The sequence below is a fragment of the Eublepharis macularius genome, chromosome 19 (genome assembly GCF_028583425.1).
Source record: "Eublepharis macularius isolate TG4126 chromosome 19, MPM_Emac_v1.0, whole genome shotgun sequence".
In the NCBI taxonomy this organism is placed as follows: Eukaryota; Metazoa; Chordata; class Lepidosauria; order Squamata; family Eublepharidae; genus Eublepharis; species Eublepharis macularius.
The window spans coordinates 7,214,332-7,237,132 of NC_072808.1; the positions used below are offsets into that span (position 1 = coordinate 7,214,332).

At 44.1% G+C, this 22,801-nt stretch overlaps 1 protein-coding gene across 2 annotated transcripts; it reads right to left on the minus strand.

Moving 5' to 3' along the window:
* Positions 1-381: 381 nt before the first annotated feature.
* Positions 382-22,267, minus strand: CSAD (cysteine sulfinic acid decarboxylase). 2 transcript variants are annotated; one of them, XM_055003690.1, is made up of 15 exons: positions 22,109-22,267; positions 20,371-20,538; positions 19,523-19,649; positions 17,658-17,748; positions 15,455-15,561; positions 12,774-12,889; positions 12,535-12,614; positions 11,084-11,138; positions 9,664-9,780; positions 6,530-6,594; positions 4,458-4,539; positions 3,427-3,626; positions 3,058-3,109; positions 1,933-2,022; positions 382-777 (listed from the first exon to the last, which is right to left on the minus strand). In XM_055003690.1, exons 1-15 carry the CDS (start codon positions 22,118-22,120, stop codon positions 604-606), a joined length of 1,536 nt encoding a protein of 511 aa, XP_054859665.1. In that variant the 5' UTR covers positions 22,121-22,267; the 3' UTR covers positions 382-603. The 2 variants fall into 2 exon arrangements, with proteins under 2 accessions (XP_054859665.1, XP_054859666.1); XM_055003691.1 differs by lacking the exon at positions 22,109-22,267 and adding an exon at positions 21,653-22,088.
* Between the last annotated feature and the right edge of the window lie 534 nt (positions 22,268-22,801).

The window sequence follows — 22,801 nt, forward strand, 5'->3', positions numbered from 1 at the left end:
CCCTGTCCTGAAAGGTTTTAACAATTTGAAAAAACAAGACACTTTCCACGAACAAAAGGGTGGGGGGAGAAATCTCACTCATAGACCCAAGCCTTGTCTATCTCTGTCTTGTTCGTTTAATTTGAAACATTTCCAGGTGACAGAAGGGGTGGATGGGAATTATTTAATAAGACTTTGTTGTAAAAAGCATGGGCTGTGGGCAAAAAAACAAGCAAAATTGACGTAAGGAGAGCAAAACTTGAAATGTTCTCTCTTTTCAGTGGTACAGGCTAACAGCTTGGTACCCTTACAGCTTCACTTCTACCTGTAGTGGCTTCTTGTAACATCTGACATTCCTCATTTCAGAGGAAGGAACGCTTAGTAAAAGATATTCTAGACAGCTTGAGATGAGTAGCGGGTTTTATTTGAAGAAGAGGAAGCAAGGCTAGTGAAGTTTAGTGCTGGCGAGCTGCAGTTTTCCCCTGTTTTTTGCACGGTTTTCAGAAAGCAGCAGAGAAAGAAAAGCATGAAACCTCCCCAGACTTGTGACACGTTCCCATCGTTGTTCCAGAAACTTCCTCAAGCAGGCTGAGGGGAGAGGTGAAGAAAGGCAGAACACAGTGGCTACAGGTCCTTGCCAAGTCTTTCAATCTCATCTAGGAAGAAGTCCAAGTCTGCTCTGGTGACCGCAGGGTTGGTGACCACCTGACGGAAGAAGTTGACCTGGTTACCACGAGGCTGGTAGCTCACCATCATGGACCCTTTCTTCATCATCCGTTCCTTTATAGTAGGAGCCACCTAAAACCAGGCAAAGCAGAAAAACTCATCTCAAAGCAGGTTGAATTGGTATATTATGGAAATAATATTCCAGGTATGGAATATTCCAGTTATGGAATTGGTGTATTATGGAAATGTGCAGTAATGCTTACTGCACATACTGTCAAGAATTTAGGGTTGCCCGTAGCAGACCAGGGCAGGGGGAAATCGGGGATGGCCATCTGAGATGATGTGATATCACTACCAGGAAAATCCTGGAAGTGGTGTCACATCTCTCTAGGATTCACCAGAAACTCTATGGCAAAACTGTAACCAGAACCTCAACATGAGAACCATCAGCGCCTCCCCCTGTCTGTCCACTGTTTCATGTGTTAATGGATAAGCTGTAACATTTATATTTTTAAACCCATGGAACGGCATTCCACAAGATAGCCCAAGGAGAAAAAGAAGGCATTGCAAAAATGCATTTAAGGAGGGGTCATATGGCTTAGAATATGGGATGATTCATTTGTGAATGGGTCCCAATGTCCTTAGCATCTTGAGTTAAAATCTTTGGGTTAAAAAGACTCTTGCTGGAGACCTTGAAGAAGAGCTGCCATCAGTTGATGGGAGTAGGAACGAGCAACCCCTGACTCTGCTATAGGTGGGTAGCATTTAGCAGACGGATTGGCCAGACCTGATAAACTAGGAACCTGGCCTTCTGCCTTTGCATAGTCAGCGCAGCAAGGCATCCTGCTTGATGCACTTCCGGTACAACCACTATCTAAAAGGAACCAAGTCCTTCACGTCTGGATTCAGCGTTACCAGCACAGTTGCAAGCAGAAATACACTCTCCTAAATCCATTGAAGTTAATGAGCTTAGAACGTTGCACCTCTGTCTAGGATTTCTCTATATATTACTGGGCTGCCCCTGACAAGCAATAAACATGTAAAAACCATTTAACTTTCCCTTCGGGAGTTTTTATTGTGCTGTAACTTTCTCAACATCCTATCTGTAGCTGTAGCAGAGGACAGAAAGGCATTGATAAAAGATTAAATTTTGTTTAAAAAACCCTTTTTGATTCAAATAGTGTTAAAGCAACAGCACACGTGTATTGGGGATTTCCTGGTTTCACAATATGGAACAGGGCAGGCAGAACCTGTGAATCTTTTACCTCCCTCCGTTTTAGCACTCACCTTTCCCAGTCTAAGAGTATAATCAATGGATCCTTCCTTTCCCCGTAGGCTGGGTGGCACGAACCAAAAACACAGATTGATAAACTCTGGCTGGAAAAGGGGGGAAAAAACATAGGAAGAAGTCATCCTAAAGAAAATATTCTAGACCAGGATTCTTCCCCAACCACGATGTCGATGGTATGTGCGCACAATCACAAACGCTACTTTGTGTATTTTTGAAATACTTTCATGCAACTCGAGAGTTCCTTTGGGAAAGTAATACTTGCAAGGGGTGCAAGTACTTTGGAAAAAATTTCTGAAAGAAAAGTGAGAGACTTAGCAATCAGATCTGATTGGCAGCTCCCCCCTCCCCAATCTGGAAGCATTGCTGCCTGTTCCCAGATATGAAAGAACCCGTGCAGAGAGGTAGGGCCAAGCTACACGTGACGAATGACACGTGAACGGCAAGTGGATTGAGTGGAGGGCAAGTGAACAGGGAGAAATACACTTGCTGTTCAAGTGTCATTCGTCACTTGTAGCTTGGCTCTCAGACTTTACGAATAGCTGCAGTTCCCTGTCTGGAATGGTCTGACTTGGGGTTTGATTACACAAGATGCTGAACGTGAGTTGGGTGGCAGGAAACCAGCCCAACCTGGGTTTGACGTGTGACCTCACTTTCGAAATGGTTTGTGGGGTGGGCAAGGGGGTCTGGAGTGCGCACACACACAGTGGCTGCAGTGGCTTCCTGGGCAGACATTTGGAACAGACAGAGAAAGGGCCCACCCGGCACCGACCCTTTCAATCTTCAGAAGTGCGCTGGGTGGAAAACGGGAACTAACAAAGCCACTTCTGCACCCCAACGCATGTCCTAGAGCCCATCCCCTCAACCACTTTGAACGTGAGCATAGCCACAAGTTAAAACACGAGTTGTGGTTTCTCCCAACCCATTTAAGCATCTCGAGTAATCAAACTCTTATTGCAAGGAATCTTCTTGATCTGAGGTTGTTCAGTGATGAGAGAAGCTGAACTCTGAACACGTTTAGAGGTAGTCTATTGGCATTTGCCTGTCTTAGGGTCAGGCTCAGTTACTGAAGACAGACTCCAGGACTGAGTAATATCAGGCTCTTGCAGTTCACCTAGGCTTACCTCTTTAACTAGCTGAAAGCCTTCTCTCTTCTTAATCTCATCAGCCATATACCTAGAAAGAAAATAATGCCAAGGAGCTGGATGGAGCTGCACACCTTTTTACCTACTGGTAACAAAGCAAATGGAGACGTTGAGTGATTCCGCACACGTTGGATAATGCACTTCCAATCCTCTTTATAGATCATTTGGAATGGATTTTTTTCATGTGCGGAACAAAAAAATCCACCTCAAATGATAGATAAAGTGCATTGAAAGTGCATTATCCAACGTGTGCGGAATCAGCCGTTGACTCCACTGGCGGAGCTTTTGCAAAGCATTATTCGGGGTGTCAGACTTTCTCCCATAGCCTCCTTCCCCCATCACACACACCTAGTGTAGGCAAAAGCCCTGTCTACTCTCTGCTCCAAGCCCCTGGTGCCGTTGGCCTTCCACATCAACCACAGCTTGAGGCAGTCTACTTTCCGTCCACACTGGATGGTTTTGTCCCCCCGGTCGTAAGACATGTCGTAGAACTTGTCAGTCTGGAAGAGGTAGGTCGCTTTGGCACAGTGGCACCTCTGCAACAGACCCTATCAGAAAGGGGGTGGGGGAGAGAAAATTAAAACAGAAAATTTGAAAAAGAGTTAAGTGGTACCAGTTTGCCGAACAAGTGTCCGCTCTGCCTGAGCCAATGAGAGTTGGGCTAGAAAAGGTGAAGCGAAAATGTTGCTCTTTGGCACAGAATTCAACATCTTTTGAATCTTCATTTTTTTTTAAAGTTCTGGGCCTTAAGGCTTAAAAGTAGACAATACTTAGTAAAATATTTGCTGTCAGACAGGATTTCCCTTCAGAATGTGGGTTTCCAATGACCTGCATAGCTTTTCCTCCGGGATAGCTAAGGAAGGCAGAATGAACGATACAAAGCTGCTCCAGTTGCGCATATCTTGAAAAAAATCCATCGTTTCTCACAATAGTGTTTGAGTTTCTGCAGTACCGAACTGACACAGACATTTTTATTTATTTTTGCAGCATTTATACTGCACTTTTGTCCTCAGTGGGGGCCCAAAGTGGCTTACAGCATTTACCCCTTCTCCATTGTATCCTCACAACAACCTGTTGAGGTAGGCTAGGCTGAACGTGTGTGTCCCAAGATCATCTAGCAAGCTTCCGTGTCTGAGGGGGGGATTCGAACCTGGGTCTCCCAGAACCTAATCCAAAACTAACCACTGCAGGACTCACATTGCAGAGTCACACCCTTCTAAGCCCACTCATTGCACTATCAGAGCCCTGCTAGTTACTTTGGTGCTGAGGCTGGAGTAGATGGCTCTTTGGTTTGCGCAAAATATGGGATTTAGAAGGGGACCGTCCAAAATATTCATAGCAAGCCAAGGCTGTCTTCCTGTGAAACTCTGAATACTTACAGAGCTGTCTTTAAGCAGGAAAGCTGAACACTGCAGCCCTGTCATAAGCATCTTGTGTGGGTTCCAAGCCACAGAGTCAGCCCTGCATGGGAAGACAGAAGTGAAACAAAAGACTTAAGCCAACATTTATATAGAGAAATAAAAAGACATGCTGGTGTCTTAAGATGCATGAAGAAGTAACCTAATGGAGGGATGGAAATGAGGTGGGGGGCACACTATTCAGAGGAGGCAAGGCTTCTCTAGAAGGATATGTTTGTTCATCATTTTGTCTTTGTGTGGCCCCATATGGGAACTGCTCATGCACAGGCCAGCCGGACTGTTCATGCACAGTTCCCATGTGTGTCTGCACAGAACTCTTGATGAACAACAGTTACAGGTAAGTGCAACCCTGTTTTTCAGAGAATTTCCATATTCCACATAGTGGTGGAAAGTCCCATCAAGTCATAGCTGACTTCTGGCAACCCCTACTGGCTTTTCAAGGCAAGACAGTAACAGAGGTGGTTTGCCATTGCCTGCCTCTGCAACCCTGGTCTTCTTTGGAGGTTTCCTGTCCAATTACTAACCAAGGCCAATCTTACTTAGCTTCCAAGATCTGACAAGATCAGGCTTGACTGAGCTATCCATGTCAGGGCGAGTATTCCACATATCTGCAAATGTATCTTTAGTTTCCCCACCTTTTTTTGACAAAAACTATGAATAACATCAACAACTACTTTGTGGACTTGGCACTGTCCAATAATTACATTAAAAAGAACAAATCCTGCCTACAAGTTTGCAATCTCGAGAATTTAGTAGTTGTTGGCATCTCCGAGTAGCTGTTTGTGTATCTGCAAGTTTCCAAGCTGGAAACATGCAATGTATGTTAGGGTTGCCAGCCCTGTGGCTGCCGATCCTAGGAGCTTTTGAGGGACAGAGCCTCAGGAGGGGAGAGCATTGTCACTGCTGTGACATCACTTCCGGGTGATCATCCAGAAGTGACATTATAGACCATAGAGATTGGGGGGAATTACTACAAAGTCACAGACACTGTGATGTTGTTTCCCTAAAGGTAAAGGTAGAAGTACCTGTGCAAGCACCAAGTAATTACTGACCCATGGGGGGACGTCGCACCACGATGTTTTCTTGGCAGACTTTTTGTTACAGGGTGGTTTGCCATTGCCTTCCCCAGCCATCTACTCTCTACCCCCAGGAAACTGGGTACTCATTCTACCGACCTCGGAAGGATGGAAGGCTGAGTCAACCTTGAGGCAGCCATCTGAACCCGGCTTCCACCAGGATTGAACTCAGGTTGTGAGCAGAGCTTGGGCTGCAGTACTGCAGCTTACCACTCTGCGCCACGGGGCTCATTTTTGTATTTTGTTCCCTTACCTCCATTTTTTCTCCTGCTCCATGTATCAAGCACTCTAGATTGAGGGCTGGGGCAGAAGTTCACCCACCATAGGTGAGCAAATGGTAAGCCTACCATGTGCTTGTTGACATTCATTATAATCTTATGAAGGACTCAGTGAAGCCGTTTAGTTCACTGCCAACCCTAAGAGGCAGTGGCTCTTTAACACAGATATTTACCAGGCTCAGTACACAGCATACCTATTCCTGAATTTACAGCATCCCACATGACAGGCAGCAAAGTGCAAGGGCCCAGAAACTATGGACTGTAATCCCAACCCCTCACTCTCTGCACCACCATGACAACTTCCCAGAAACAACCCACTCTCTTGCAGGGGTATCAATGAAGGTAGCCAGAAGGTGGTATTGCAGCTGCCAGCTCAGCAGGGATCAGCTGACAGCTGGGGCCAGTAGAGTTTCATCTAGCTCAATAAAGATCCGCTGGTGCTAGATCGGCCCTCAAGGCATATGTCAAGCTGTTTGGGCTGCCCATTCATGGTTGCCTCCAACCCATCAGATCCAGAAACATTTTACTGTGGACAAACCGAAATGGCTTGACTCAATAAAAGATGCCACGTCCTCCAATTTGCAAGGTCTGAGCAAATCTGTTAATGACAGAATGTTTTGGAGATCGGATCGCCATAGATCGGAGGCGACTTGACAGCACACAAAAAACAATGCCTTACCTCTCAATTCCATCCAAAAGGTGCCGGTGTTTTCGAGAGACGAGGGCGCTGCCACCCCACGCAGCCTATGGGACAGGGAAATAAGGGCATATCAGTCTATTGGGTCTAAAGCATGTGGACGAACCATTTGTGGCACCAGAAATCTTCACTTAAAGCTAAATGATGAATATTCATTTAACTCTTAAGATAATAACAGCCCTGGAATGGGGAGAGCTTCACCTCTTTGTGTATCTTATTTATCACTGGAAGTTGGTGTTATTGTTCAAGAAGATTGATTGTGAGCAAAAATCAAACACACACACATGCCCATTTTCCTCTGACCACTCAAGGACCTTTCATATTTTCCCTCTCTACCCTCCAGAGACTGAAATATTGGCCTTTCCTTGTTAGTCGCTTGCAGTTTTATCATCTCTCATTGGCTAATTCAATGCACAGAATTTGAGAAATTTTCTCAGAGGGGCTCCTGTCACTCAAAAAGTTTTTCTTCCAGTGGGATTTCACATTCTTTTGATGACTTTTCTCTCTCTGAACTGTGTATTTTTAGCTGTTTTAGACTGTACATCCGCTTTTGTAATTTAACTTTTTAAAAAGCCTATATCTGCCAAATTTTTGATTTACATTAAATGGGAAAAAAGGACCTTTAATAGAAAGTAATGCAAAACAGTGTACCACATATCTGCACACCTATGAAAGCTAGAAAGTTAGGCATTTTATTAAAAATATGGAAGTTTTCATTTTTCAGGATTCTGTACCAATTAGACTGCAAACCAGGCTTGCGCGGAATTATCACACAGACATAAGGAACATATTCAGCCATACTTTTGTTTTTCTTTTACTGAAGTACCCCCTCCCTGCTTCAGTGTACCTGTTTCTGTCCCTTCTTCCAAAGGACCCACAGAAGACACAAAGTGCAATCTTAAGAAGAGTGACTCCAGTCTAAGCCCATTGTGGGCTTAGACTGGAGTCACTCTTCAAAGGGTTGCACCGACAGTCTACCTTCTCTTCATGAGTGACTCACAGCTCCAACCTTGCCACCTTCTAATTTATCTCCCTTGGGAATGAAAAATTCGTATTAGGTTTAATGGGACCATTCACTCCCTCCCAGTGGAAGGATGTGGCAGAACTGCCCATTCCAAAGGAGGATGCATATTGCATCTCTGCACGAGTCCTTTGCACTTACCTCCTTAGAACTGAGCCTAGAACAATGACTGAGGGCCAAACTACAAGTGATGAATGACAGGTTGGACGCTAGTCCGCTTCCCTCAAGTTTTGATGGGAAATGTAGGCAGCTTGGTGGAATGTTGGACAAGTGACCGTTGAAAAGTCCATTGGCCAGCAGTCAGAGAGCCAAGCTGCAAGGCCAGGATGCCTAAATTTCCCATCAAAACTTGAGGGAAGCTGATAAGTGTCCAACCTGTGTCATTCATCACTTGCAGCTTGGCCCTCACACAGAAACAAAAGAGGCTGGATCCCTGTGAGGTCAGGCAATTCTTTCCTTTTTAAAAAAATGAAACTTTGGGGGGCAAAAAGAGTGACATGTGCCTCCAATTTTAATTCAGAGAGGGGAAATTTTTGCCTCATCTTTCAGAAGTTTGGGGGATGCTGCATGAAATATTTAAACATGTCACACAAAGAACGTAATATTCTTAAGACCTTTTCTGATGTATCATTTGGACACTTCTGATGAATTTCTGAAGTGATCCCAAGAATGGATCTGTAAGGAAAAGTTTAATGATCTCAGTGCCAGTAAAGATCTTTCTTCTTTCCTGGGCTCTCTATTAATTCCCCCTGCCCTGTCCTAAGCTGCCTTCTGCGTGAATATATTAAGTTTAATATTTTTGCTGGTGTGGGCCTTTTAAATTTTTCTAACATTGCTTAGGTCTTTTACAAGTCTTTTTATGCTTTTGTGTTATTGCTGGTGTTTAAATAGTTATTGATTCAGTCATATTGCAAGATACCTCATGAACTGGTAAAGCTGAGCATAAGAAACATAAGCTGTTGGTGGGCTTAATAAGTAACCATTAACAAATTTCTTCAGTGTTCCATGCTATCCCCATTCTGGCCCCTAAGCAACATACAATGATTAACATACACTGCCTCTCTTACCATTCGCACAGCTTTAAGATAATTTCCTCTTTCCCTGTTGTCTGCCAATTAAGATCTTTACAAGCTGTGCTTTCTTTGCCCGTGCTTGCAAAAGTGAGGTGGGTAGCAACCAGAGACAGGGATTTTTAGTGGTGGCACCTCACCTGTGGAATATTCTCCCCCTTGAGTCTCACCTGGCTCCTACACTACTTTCTTGCAGGTGGTTTTTACCCAGGATATTCATTAAGGGGTTGACCTTTTATAATTCTTTTTTACTGTTTTCTAGCCTGAAAACTCTTTTTACAATAATCGCTTTAACCAACTTGCTGTTTTTTTAAAAGCTGGGTCTATGAACCAATAATCATTTTTATGATGCGTTATGTTTTTATTGTGTTTTCACTTTGAATCTACCTTAAGCAGGTTGTCTGGAGAGAAACTATAGAAGTGTTCTAAATAACTAAATAATAAACTTAATTAGAATTCAAGAGTTTAGAGGAAAATAATCATGTCCGTCTCTGATAGTCCTGGTCTACAATCTTCAGTGTCATTGATTTGCCAGTTAACATTGGTCATTGCACCTGATCTATAAGGAAGAGTTATTTCGGAACTGGTTAGCCTATTAATGGTGAAAACTGGATGTTATACTGATACTTCTAGTTCCCATCTGGCCACATCCAGGGACCCCATTTCTTCATAACACTCTTGTCCAATCCTGTAGCAGTCAGATGGGAACCAAAAGTGAGCAGGTGTGTGTGTGTGTGTGTGTGTGTGTAGCGCTCTTCGTCAGATACATCAGATGCGTGTGTGAGTGTGTATCTTCTCTTTCTATCTCTGTGTGTTCAACTTCAAATTATTCTTCCCATTATTCAGGCTGGCTGCCCACTTTTCTTTTTTTTAACATGTCTGTTTATTTGTCCAGACTTCACCTTGTTAAACCCAATTGTAAATAATCAAGTGAAAAATTCCACTCCAGATGCACTTTTTTGGCAGGCTGCATACATAAGTGGCTCAAAAACTTCACCCCCCCCCATATTCCTTAGCATACTCACATCCACATGTAGCCAGACTTTGTGCCTTGCACACACTTCTGCAATCTCAGCCACGGGATCAAAGGCCCCCAAGACGGTGGTGCCGCAGGTGGCGTTAACAAAGAAGGGAACAGCCTTCTGGAAGGGGAAAAAAAGAGCAACTAGAAGTGAGGGTGAGGAGATGGTATTTTTAGGGAGATGCGAGGCTGCTGTTTGCCCTCCTCCTCCTGTAACATTTGGCAAAAGAAATAAACCTTGTGCAACACCACTGCATTCCATACCCCATGCAAGTCATAGCTATTGAACAGCGGGGACAGTGAATCTATGCAAAGATTTTTCTCCACCTTTGCTTCCAAATTGGACCACTTTTTTTTGAGCATCCACACCATATCATGTTCAAATAAACCCCTCTCAAGGTTTCTCCCCTTTTTTGCTCCCATCGTTCCCAAACCTACTTTGCTCTGTTTAGGGGAGGGGGGACATGGTCAAAGTGATAAATCACATATTGGCCCCAGAAACCTAATTAAAGGATTTCATGTTTGGGCCGTTAGCAGGGTCTATTGTTTAGTAGCGGAAGCGTGGTCACAGGTGGTTGCGAGCTGGTTTCTGCTGGCTGGTTTGTGCGCAGGAGAGAAAATAACAAAGTATACACTTGCTTATACTTAGAAAGAAAATAAGAGTTCTTTATTGTAGGAGCTCCATACTCTGATAGGAAAGGAGGAGCGATAGATCCTATCTACCTATCTAGTCTATCTAGACAAGTCCTGCATCCATGGTTCCAAGATGGAGGGAGGAGAATGAGAGAGATGGTGCCCAGAACAAAGCCAGGAAGAAGAGAAGGAGAAGGAGGATGTCATGAGGAGGAAGTCCTGAGAATAGCAATCTACATATCAAGAGCAGAGCAGTAGAGCAGTAAACAGCAAACAGAGTGTCCTGACCTCTCTATCTTTCTAACTCTTTGGTTTGTCCCTCTTTGAAACCTGAGGAAAGGGACAATGCTGAGTCCTCCTCTTCCAACACAAAGTACATTAGCATGCCATTTGGACAAAAAAAGGTCACATTTTTCAAATCTTTCACCCACTTCAGTGACATTTCCCTTCCATCTGCCCCTCATGGCTGCCGTTTCCCCCTGCTGCAAAATCAGAGAGCCTTTTTTAAAAAAAAAACATAATTGCTGTCACAACTGTCAATATTGTAAGTTGGCAAAACACCCTCTGAGGGCACCATGGGTAAAAATGTGGGGGAAATGTCAGTGTGGATGCTCCAGTGTGGATGCTCCATCTCACTCAAAACACCGACGCATGCAAGAAAGGTTCCTCACTGTGTAGATGCAGCCCAGTCACCTCATGTATTTCTTTTACCAAATGTTACTGGGGGGTGTTGGGAGGGTTGCAGAGTGAAGGGTGAAGCGTAACTTCCAATTCCATCTGGAAGAACTTACCTCAGCTTTGGCCTGGTGGATCTGTTTCTCCAGATCAGCAGGGATCATTTTCCCACTGCAAAAGAAACAAGCGATTTATTTGACTTCAAAGATACAAAGAACCAATCACCTTTGATGAGGGTCTCCCTGCTAAAGTCATCTTAGCTTACAGTCAATTTACACCAGTGGTACAATCAGGTCGCTCAGCTTTTACTGAAACTAATTATTTCAAGGTCTCATGCTGGAAATCTCCCCACCTGAAAGATGCCAGTGAACATGAAATTAGTACAACAGGATGGAAAAGTTATAAGGGTTACCAGACCCAAGTTGGGACATTCCTGGAGATTTGGAGGGTGGGGCCTGGAGAGGGCAGGGTTTGAGAAGGGGAGGGATCCCATCAGGGTATACTACCATAGAGTCAACCCTCCAAAGCAGCCATTTTCTCCAGCGAAACTGATCTCTGTGGCCTGGAGATCAGTTATAATTCTGGGAGTTCTCCTGGAGGCTGGCAACCCCATCTTAGCCTTTCCCTTGACAATTCTAGTTCTCTCTTTGCCGGGAAGGTTTTTTCCCCCTCCATAGGGGAGCATTCAAACATCAAATTCCTCCATATTCTTCTGCAGGTACAGCTCAGTGATTATTATGTTGATTCAAAGAGGATTTAGGGCTTTAAGAAGGAATTTTCCAGGTATTTCAGATCTTTTTCATACAACCATATTCAGGGTGTATTTCCAACCTAAGCTGGTTTTGTCACAGGCCCGGTGCTAACATATTCTAAACATGCCCGGCAGGAAGCCTAGTTTCTGGTTTACTGTATCCTTTTAATCTATTCAAAGGCTTTTTGACAGATCACGGCAGAATATGCAGGAAGTGATCTTTGCAGTTTTAAGCTGTAGAAACTTATTCATGCATTTTAAGAAGTTCACATTCTCAGGGCGCTAAACTCTATACCCAGTATCAGTCCCTGTATTTCTGCAATCCAACTGTAGAATCATGGAGTAGAGATGGGCACGAACCAAAATATAAACCCAAATTAAGCATGAACCAGGCCAGTTCGTGGTTCACAAACTGCAGTTCATCAGATCCCACTTGTGACGAACTGCCACGAACTTCAGGCTGGTTCATTTCGTTCATTTTTTGGTTGATGACTGCGGACAGCCTGGTGCCAATCAATCAGTTTCCTAGGCAACAGGGGATGGACTTCCTGCAGACCTTCTGCTGACCTGGAAGTGACCTTCTGCTGACCCGGAAGTGACGATTTTCTGACCTGGATGTGACGTTTTCATGAACCAAATGAACCAGTTCGTGAAAGTTCATGGTTTGTGAAATTTGACGAACCATGAACCGCATGGTTCAGTTTTTTTTCCGATTCATGCCCATCTCTATCATGGAGTCCACAGAGCCCTATAAAATTATGGGAGTATCTCTAAGTCTGGTTAAATCTGACAAGAGTTTTCAGTGGGTGCTCTCACTTTTCATCAGCCGCAACCAGGAAAACGTTGTCTGTGCCAATCCCCAAGAAAGATGCTCCCTTCTGGATGGAGTAATGGCACTGGAAGAGAAGCCAAGACAGAGGGGATCAGAGACGATGCCTGCTCAAGACCTCTTTCAGCACACACTTTGTTACATGACTTGAGCATGGATCAGCCTCCACGTGAACCACAAGTAAAAGTTCTCCTTTCCCAGAGTGAAAACAAGCAGAAGATAGTACCTCCTCTGAAGTAAATGCTGCCAGTCTTGGTAATTCCCAGTTGCCTTTCTGCTTGCATTCTGGGAAGCGGTGGTACCGTGCCACATTCATGGCATAAATGTTGGAGATGGAACCCCCTGCAGAGGAACAAAGCCCAGAGAACTTGTAATAATGAAGTCATGCAATGAACAACAGTTACAAGTAAGCTCAACCCTGTTTTATTTGTTTACATATCTACTACCCTTACAGCCAGGGCTATATATATGCTGTGATTCTGCAGGAGCACTGAAAAAGATGTAGAATGTAGTCACAGATGCAAAATTCAGCTTCCTAATCATCTTTCTTTTTTTTTAAAAAAAAAGAACATTTTCTGCTGTTATGGCTAAGAAAAAATATTTAATGCTTTTGTATCCTGCCTTTCCAGCCAATTAGGGCTCTCAAGGCAGCAAATAGCACTTAAAAGGACATTAAAATCAACTTTTAAAATGATACATACATACATCATATATATATATATATATATATATATATATATATATATATGATACAGACATGCATATACATATACAAGTACATGTACATAGGGCTCATTTTGAGGGGGAACGCACAGGAACATAGTTCCGGCAGTTCCCCAAAGGGATCACATGTCAGGTGGCCCCGGCCACCTGACTCTCAGCCATTTTGGGCCCATTTCATCCTGGATTGGGGCCAAAATGGCCCAAATCAGGCCTCTGACGGGTGGTGGATCACTCTCCCACTCAGCAGCGGCCCAATCCTGACCATTTTGGACCCCTTTTCGGCCATTTTCAGCTCCTTTTTGCCATTTTGGGCCCAATTTTGGCCCTGAATGGCCAAGATTGGGTACAAAACAGCCAGAATAGGTGATGTCAGGGGGTGTGGCATATGCAAATCAGTTATGCTAATGACTCTTCTGGTGATGGCAAGAGGCGTGACATATGCTAATGAGTTATGCTAATAAGTTCCTCCAGCTCTTTTTCTACGAAATGACCCCTGCATATACATATACATATAAAACATGCAATTAAAAACAAACAAGAAGGAAGGTCAGTACGGGAACTCCAGATGAAACAGAAAAACCTTCTACCCACTGGCAGCAGTTAATGATTGAGTACGATAAACAAATCTACCTGAAGAGGGAGTTCCATACTGTTGGTTCCACAACAGGAACGGGCCTCTCTTAATGTCACACAAGACATCTTACACAGTGTAGGGAGATGCAATGTTAGCCGGGAAGCATAGTTTAAAAAGATAAAGTTGAAGGCTCTGTCAATTTCACCTCTCTACAGGAGGGTAGTTTGAAAAGACAGAACCAGTGGAGATTGCTCCTCAGAGAGTTTGTTAATTTCATCTTTGTCTCTCCCCTAAGGCGTGATCTTTGCTGGAGTTGTCTTTTAAAACACGCTTTCCAGCTAACATTGCATCTCCCTACACTTGAGTGTCCGCATGTAAGATGTCTCGTGTCGAGTGAGACTCTCATATTGCCCCTTATTTTAAGGAAGGATCCCTGAGGATTATTGTAAAGGTTGGGTGGGTTCATATGGTAGCCCTTAAAGTATGCAGGTCCCAGACCATATAAAGCTTTAAAGGTCAATACCAACACATCGAATTAGGCCTTTAAGCAGACTAGAAGCCAGTGGAGATGGAACAAGATTGGAATAATGCAGTCCCTATGACCCACTCCAGGCAGCGTTCTCACTGTAGCATGCTGTACGTACTATAGTTTCTGGACATTTTTCATGGGCAGTTCCACGTACAGCTCACTGCAGAAATGCAATCTCAGTGTTACCAGGGCATGTACCAAAGTGGCAAAACTAATACTCAAGAAACGCTGCATCTGGCTCACCAGCCAAAGCTGGGAGAAGGTGTCCCTGGCCGCCCACTGAAATATACTTGAAATCGTGTGACAAATGGACAGCTGCAGAGAAGAAATGAAAGGGCAGCAAGAGGGAATGTTTTCATGTCCACATAACAAGTGCAACAACATTTTAAGGGATTTCTGTCTTTAAACATTTGTTTCAGAGGGAGTTTCCCAAAGGTGTTTGGTACAACAATGTGTAGGTCATACAGCATGTCAAAGATGCTTCTGCAGAATGACCCGTGGTAAAGCACAGTTGTATGTGAATCTTAGTACATGATCCTTAAAGATAAAGATGTCTCTCTGGAGACCAAGAGCAAGATAATCCAAACTATGGTATTCCCCATTGCCATGTATGGACGTGAAAGTTGGACAGTGAAGAAAGCTGACAAGAAGAAAATTGATTCATTTGAAATGTGGTGCTGGAGGAGAGTTTTGCAGATACCATGGACAGCCAAAAAGACCAATAAGTGGGTTCTAGATCAAATCAAACCTGAATTCTCCCTAGAAGGTAAAATTACAAAAATGAGGCTATCGTACTTTGGTCACATTATGAGAAGACAAGATTCTCTGGAAAAGTCAATAATGCCAGGAAAAGTGGAAGGCAGTAGGAAAAGAGAAAGACCTAAAACGAGATGGCTTGACTCAATCAAAGAAGCCACGTCATCCAGTTTGCAGATCTGAGCAAGTCTGTTATTGATACGATGCTTTGGAAGTCTCTCATAGGGTCGCCATAGTTCAGAGGCAACTTGACGGCACATAACACACATAGCACATGCACTAAAAAGCCATGCTATGTAGCCAGTCCCTTTCATGGCTTACATACCTGGGCAGAAGATCCCATCTCCACCCTCCCATCCAATCAGCTTCCGTAGCTGCTTCAGCACCACCTCTTCCATCAGCACAAACACGGGGGCAATTTCATATGTATACCTGGAATGCAACGAACCAGCAGTTGGGACATTTTAACTAAGTCCCGCCATACATCCCGGAGAAGTAAGCCTCGGCAAGCTTTCTTTGTATCAAAACTCATCCATAAATGCTGAGATGCACGCTGGCAAGGCTATGGGGAAATCTAAGGTTTTTTCTGCACTAAGAAGAGGTGCATCACAAACCACAATAACCCACTTGCAGTTCATGTGGGGATGTGTGCACTCCAAAGAATAACAGTCCTGTTGGATCAGACCAGGGGCCCACCTAGTCCAGCATCCTCTTTCACTGGCCAATTAGTTGTCCTGGATGGTCAACAAACAGGGCTAAGGGGCTGGAGCCTTTTCCTTATGTTGCCTCTTATAATGGTATACAAAGTTTGCTGCCTCTAAATACAAATGTTCATAGAGCCAAGCTACAAGTGACGAATTACACTAGAATGGCAAGTGAACAGACTCGCATGTATTCCTCCCTGTTCACTTGCACTCCACTTGCACTCCACTCGATCACTACGGGAGGAATACACGTGAGTCTGTTCACTTGCTATTCAAGTGTAATTCGTCACTTGTAGCTTGGCTCTTAGTCACCGAGGCTAGCAGCCACCAATGGACCTTTCTTCTATTAATCTGTCTGCTCCAGAGAAGAAGAGAAAGATTATCGCCAGTCTCCAAACAACTTTTCATTAAGTTGTGTGAATCACACAAAGAGAATGGCTTTATTTAGAATTAATGACCAGCCATGATTTTGGGAATAAAACTTGGCAGTCCTTGGGCTTGAGTGCTGTCCTCCCCTCAGAAGTGGCTTGAAGACTGGTCCCTTGCAAACCACAGTTTATTCCTTTATTCAGTTCATTATGACAAACTTGTGGTTTGTTTTATGGCCTATGAAATAGGATTCCAAAACGGGATTTAAACAGTAGCTTGGAATACTGGTTTGCGGGCAAGAGAACAAACCACAATTTTTCATTTCATCTTATTTAGACATCATGAAGAACTGTAGTTTGTGGGGAATCAGGAAGGCTTTGATCTTCAAGCCATGTGTGAAAGGAAGAAGAGATGTGAAATATACAGCCCAAGAACTTCTAAGGCACATTCTCATAATAGCGCACAGCATTTTTGCATTTTGTCTCAGTTTAGCTAAGGGGCTATTTCCTCTTGTATATATTCTGAATTGTAGTGTGAGAGTTTATTTAGGATTTTCACATCTGTTTGGTTAGGATTTTTTTTTTTTTTTACAGACTTGATATCTTTGTCATCTCAGATAAGATTCTGTAATGACGTGATAGGTTGTGGGGCAGGTTAAGGGTTTTGTCACATTATGTACTCTTTTTTTGAACAGGCTACTATATAGCAATTCTTCTTACAATGGTTACAATGGTTAAACATTTACAAATTAAAATAGGCTAGAGCAGAAAGTCTGCAAAACGGTTGGACAGAGTGAGGAAGGAAGGTAAGGCATTCATGCTTTTTAAATCCATTTTTAAAATGGAAACATACAGCTTGTTAGAGTTCCAGAGCTACAAACCACACATATAATAAAGAATACTTTAAAACAAAACAAATTCCAACTCGAAAAAGGAAGCACACAAAAATGGTGTAGGTGTGAGGGCCGCTTTACGGGTTGCCACAGTCCCAGGAAGCAAGGAAATGTTAATGCAAGGACATTACATCACATGTCCCTGTCCCCACTTACTGGAGATACACACATTGGTGGCATTATGTTTTGGAGGATGCTAAGCTGTAGCGGGTAGCTTAGCACCCCCCAAAACATAAGCTAAGCTGCAGACAGGTGATGAATTTATCAAAGAACCAACAAGATGTTTGCTTGCTATTCATAGGGCGCACACTCACCCCAGTTTTGCTTCTGGTAAATAGGTTTTGCAGGTTTTTGTGCCGTTTAAAAAACGGCAGTACCTGTTGATCATAAGAAACTACAAGACAAGAGGGGAAAAACCATGGGCAGGGTAATCAATGCCACTTTCAGGCTGCATCTAATAATGGCAGTCCGTCTCCCAATCCGAGACAGAAATATCAGGTTCACACTTCAGCCGTGGAAACTGTTTGCAGTGCTACAGTTAAATCGAGAGTGCGTATACTTACTGGCTGGTATTCAGCATGTCTGTGATCAGCTGTCCAGCAAAGGCATGAGGATCAAGCCCTGAAAACAGCTGGTTAAAAAAGCGAGGATGACCTGGGAAAAAGAAAAGATTTTAGTTGTCCTGGACTTAGGCTATCCTGGATAGGGCATCAAAAATCCAGCACCAGCACTTCCCTGAACGCAATCCTGTTTTTGCAACTACAAGATGAACAACATTTGTAGTAGGGTATGAGCTTTCATGAGTCACAGCTCTCTTTTTCAGATACCATAGATATCATAAGAAGGGAGCTGTGACTCATGAAAGTTCATACCCTACCACAAATTTTGTTCATCTTATAGGTCCTACTGGACTCTTGCTCTTTTCTACTGCAGACTAACACAGCTACCCATCTTGATCCACAATCCACTTTTGCAAGGTGGAAAAAATACCATGAAACTTAACAATGTCAAAAGTGCAAACTGATACCAACTCCGCTATGCCCCTTCATGCTGTAAAGTCTGCAGGGAACTCTAGAAGTAGACAAGGGGCTATTTAAGATCAGAACAACCTGAAGCAGCTTCGCACCCCTGATTTTAACATCCAACCTGATGAAGAGTTCTGGAGAACTTAAAATGTGGTACACAATTTTGTGTCATTTTGGTTGGTTTTTAATAAAAAGGACCAAATAACTCTCAGAGCAGCACTTGGCCATCAGGATACCATTTTGGAGGTCTTGGCTAATGTAAATTCCTTAGTAAATCAGCAAGTGTGTGTGTGTGTATGGTGCCCCCAAGTCACAGCTGACTTATGGCTACCCCAGCTGGGGTTTTCAAGGCAAGAGACTATCAGAGGTGGTTTGCCATTGCCTGCCTCTGCAACCCTGGTCTTCCTTGGAGGTCTCCCATCCAACTACTAACCAAGGCCAACCCTGCTTAGCTTCTGAGATCTGACGAGATCAGGCTCACCTGGGCTATCCCAGTCAGGGTAATAAATCAGTATACTGCCAGAAAATTTCAGACTGCACTGACAATGAACAAAGGCAAATGACTGACTGTTTTGAAACCTAATCACTTCTTTACAGGGGCATCAAAAATGCAGTTTGCTTTTGTACTCTCTGGACTCACAGTGTCAGTCACCTTTAGATCACCTGTGCACACAAGTTCCTTTAACCCCACTTGTTTTAACTCCGGAAAAAAACATCATGCATATGGGGGTGGTGAAGAGCGCCCTCAAATCACAACTGACTTATGTTGACCCCTGGCATGGTTTTCATGGCAAGAGACTAACAGAGGTGGTTTGCCATGGCCTGCCTCTGCAGCCCTGGTCTTCATTGGAGGTCTCCCATCCAATTACCAACCAAGGCTGACCCTGCTTAGCTTCTGAGATTTGCCAAGATCACCTGGGCTATCCATGCATATAGCCACACGTAAATTGCATAAACACAAGATGAAACCAAGTAACATTAAGAAGCACCGATTATCCAGAGGCCTTCTTTCCCTTACTTTAAAATCAATCACTGAGGGCCAAGCTGCAAGTGAGGAATGACACTTGCTTGGCAAGTGAACAGAATCAAGTGTATTCCTCCCTGTTCACTTGCCATTCACTCAATCAAGTGGAGCGCAAGTGAATGGCAAGTGAACAGGGAGGAATACACGTGAGTCTGTTCACTTGCCAAGCAAGTGTCATTTGTCACTTGCAGCTTGGCCCTTAAATTAAAATTTTAATTAATGTTAATAATGACTGAGCGAAAAACAATTTGTGGTACTATAATTTCAAAATAATCAAATAGTCAAAACCAAAATCAGAGCAAAAACTACACAATGCCACAAAGAGATCTGGAGTAGAAGCCACACACAATTGCACTTGTTGCCAGAATAAGACACTCACATGTTTTCACGCTATATCTGATCACTTCCCGACAACGCTCCAACAATCTCTCCCGCGGCTCCCCACTGTCTTTTAGATCCAGGTCCAGAATTTGCTGCAGTTGCTCAGGTTCCTTCCAGTCACACACCTGCGTAGAAGGAAATAAGGTGACCAGCTTGTGCCCCAAAGGTCCCTTCCCAGACGGTCACGTGTACAACAAAAAATCAGCAAAATTCAAGTCCAGCGGCACCTTGAAACCAACAAAATTGGGTCCAAACACTCAACCAACAATCACCGACGCTAAGCAGGATCAGGCTTGGTTAGTAATTGGATAGGAGACCTCCAACGAAGACCAGGGCTGCAGAGGCAGACAACGGCAAACCTCCTCTGTTAGTCTCTTGCCATGAAAACCCCACCAGGGATCGCCGTAAGTCAGCTATGACTTAAGGGCACTCTCCACCACATGGGGGGCGGATCTTATTCTCCCTTCTCCCTGCCACACCATTTTCCCAACCCAAAACAGCCCCAGGGATTCTATTTGTCTCGCTGGGGAATTGCAAATGTAGCCCACCAGTAGATAATGCAAATCCCCCCAAATAGGGCAAATAGTATTCCTTGCAGCTATGTCCCGTCAGGAATGTGCCACGAGTCCCCCCCACACACACCCATAGCAGGAAAGTCGCAGCTGGCATGTGACTGCCTGCTTGACTGACAGTCTGTTCAGGGAACCGAAGTGTAACCCACAGCACACCGTAATGTGTCCTTTCACCCTCTAGGGAATACAAAAGCCTAACCAGCCCCTACCCCAGAATTTGTAAGATGGGAAAAACTCAAGATCATTTTAGAATAACGGGCTCTGATTGCCTTACCTTTTCAGAGACATCCCTCCCTTTCCTGAGCCCTTCTTCCAGCATGATCTGGAACGCTTCCTGTAAGAACTCCTCGCCAGCCGCCTTATCCAAGCCAGGATGTAACAATACGTCTTTGTCCGCCATTGTCAGCCGCAGGTCCTGAGCAAGCAACCCCGCCCCTGGAGTCTGAGCAACAGAGAAGACCGACTCAAATCACGGTCACTTCCCAAAGGCAAAGCCATGTAGGACTTACGTGCACTAACATGTTACAGCTCAGAACATACTGTGAATCTTTTTTGCAATCTGGACCCAATATCCCAGACGGAAGTCCCACCACCAGGGCTTTTTTTCAGCTGGAATGCGGTGGAACGGAGTTCCGGAACCTCTTGAAAATGGTCACATGGCTGGTGGCCCCGCCCCCTGATCTCCAGACAGAAGGGAGTTAAGATTGCCCTCCGCGCTGCTGGCATGGAGGGCAATCTAAACTCCCCTCTGTCTGGAGATCAGGGGGTAGGGTCACCAGCCATGCGACCACTTTCTCCAAGGGCAACCCACTGAGTTCCACCACTTCTTTTCCCAGAAAAAAAGCCCTGCCCGCCACCAAATCAGATCAACCCCCTCAGGTTTTGTCGTAGGAAAAATGAGAACTTTCATTCCCAATGAGAACCCAAAGCATGTCACCTCATTCTCCTCTCCTTTGTTTTATCTTCACAACAACCTTGTGAAGGAGGACGGCCAAGGAGAATGACCAGCCCAAGGTTACCCAGCAAGCTTCCATAGCAGAGTGGGGATTTGAACCAAGGTTTCCCAGTCCTAGCCTGACACTGTTAACCCGTACACCAGGGTGGTTAAAAGGAACCTATCTTTCCTCCAAAGTTTTGTGCAATGTCTATGCTCATTAAGAGGTTAAGCATTCCCCATCTCTATTCTTCCAGCTCAGGAAAACTTATGGCAGATACCAGCAAGTTTAACCATTCCACTCCAATAGTGTATTATCATTTTAGGAAAATGTTTGTGCTTACTTCAATTGATTTATTCGATTCTCTGAAGGTCCTAGTGCTTCCCTTTCCCAGCAACAGAGGAAGCAGCTGCTCTGATGTTTTCAAATGCACCAGTTCACCCACCCAGCAAAGCCACCCTTCAAGTAGGTGTGGGATACTGGTCCTACCAACCACTGGATCAGAGAGGTCTATGAGAATGCTGTGCCCAAGAACCAGCAGAAATCTCTGAACTATATAGATTGTGCGCATTTGAGCATATTTGCATACATAAACATTCCATAACTTACTCTTTTACATACCTGATATTATTTATTAAATCGATGGACAAGCAATTCTGTGCCAACTACCGAATTCCACACTTGCATGGTGTGGAAAACTTATCACAGTCGTGGATGTGGAGTACACCTGTCTTCTGCTCACTGTAGCCTTGATTGCTTCTTCATAAGTCCTTTATATTAGCGTCAAGCATTCTGTTAAAACTCTCTGCCATTCTTCCCTGCCCGTCTTTCTTGCAAAGCAACTCCCGCCCCTCAACCAAGAAGGCTCCATTACTCCTCCCAGACTATTCCAGTCTGGGGGAAAAAGTTAACTCCCACTTGGCCAGCCTGCCAAAATCCTTTCTAGAACCAAGCTCTGTTCTGCGTTGGGAAACTTTCAGCCTGCACAGATATCTAGGGGATTATTTTCCCACATCAGCCGTCCGGTTGGAGGGGGAACAAAGGATTTAAACCATTTCCCCCAGTTGCTACAGTTACCTGCTCATTCATCCACCGACTTCAGGAACAAAGTACAAAGGCAGCGACCTGTCACAGACAAGTATTGTTAGACACTGTGACTTAAATACCTCCCTAGTGGAGATGTTTGCATATAGGCTAACAGCCTGCCCCACCATGCCAGAAAAGCTATTTCTTTCGTGCATTGAGTCACCTATTTATTTTTTCAGCCTTGAAGCATCACATTAAGAACTCTCCTAGATCTCCCACCCCCACCCCAAAGCACGTGATTGTACCTCCTAGAAGCAGCACCAGGTTTGACTTAGCATGATTGGACAGCTGCAGGGCTAGGAGTGCCAATGTTTTTATTGACCTTCGCTCCTTAACAGCGGCTTCCTCTGTCAACAGTAGCTTATCTTCATGTCCCGTGAAAAGCTTTACCTGTTGATTTCTGCAGATCGAGCTGCTGTTAAAGATACAGAAGTTGTCAAGTTGGGTGTCCCATTCCCCGTCATTTATTGACTTTAAGAGGGAACAGACTTACTTATTTGTTTATTCCTCACTGAGACTCAAATTCGATTTACATAGCGTGAATTAGTACAGTCAATTTCAAGGGCCTTTCAGTAAATAATGTAACAGGTTATATAATGCAAATTTGCAACGATTTAAAGCCAGCAGAAATCCAATACAGAGTTGAAGAAATGTTGAAACAGAGTATAAGAAATTCTGCGACGG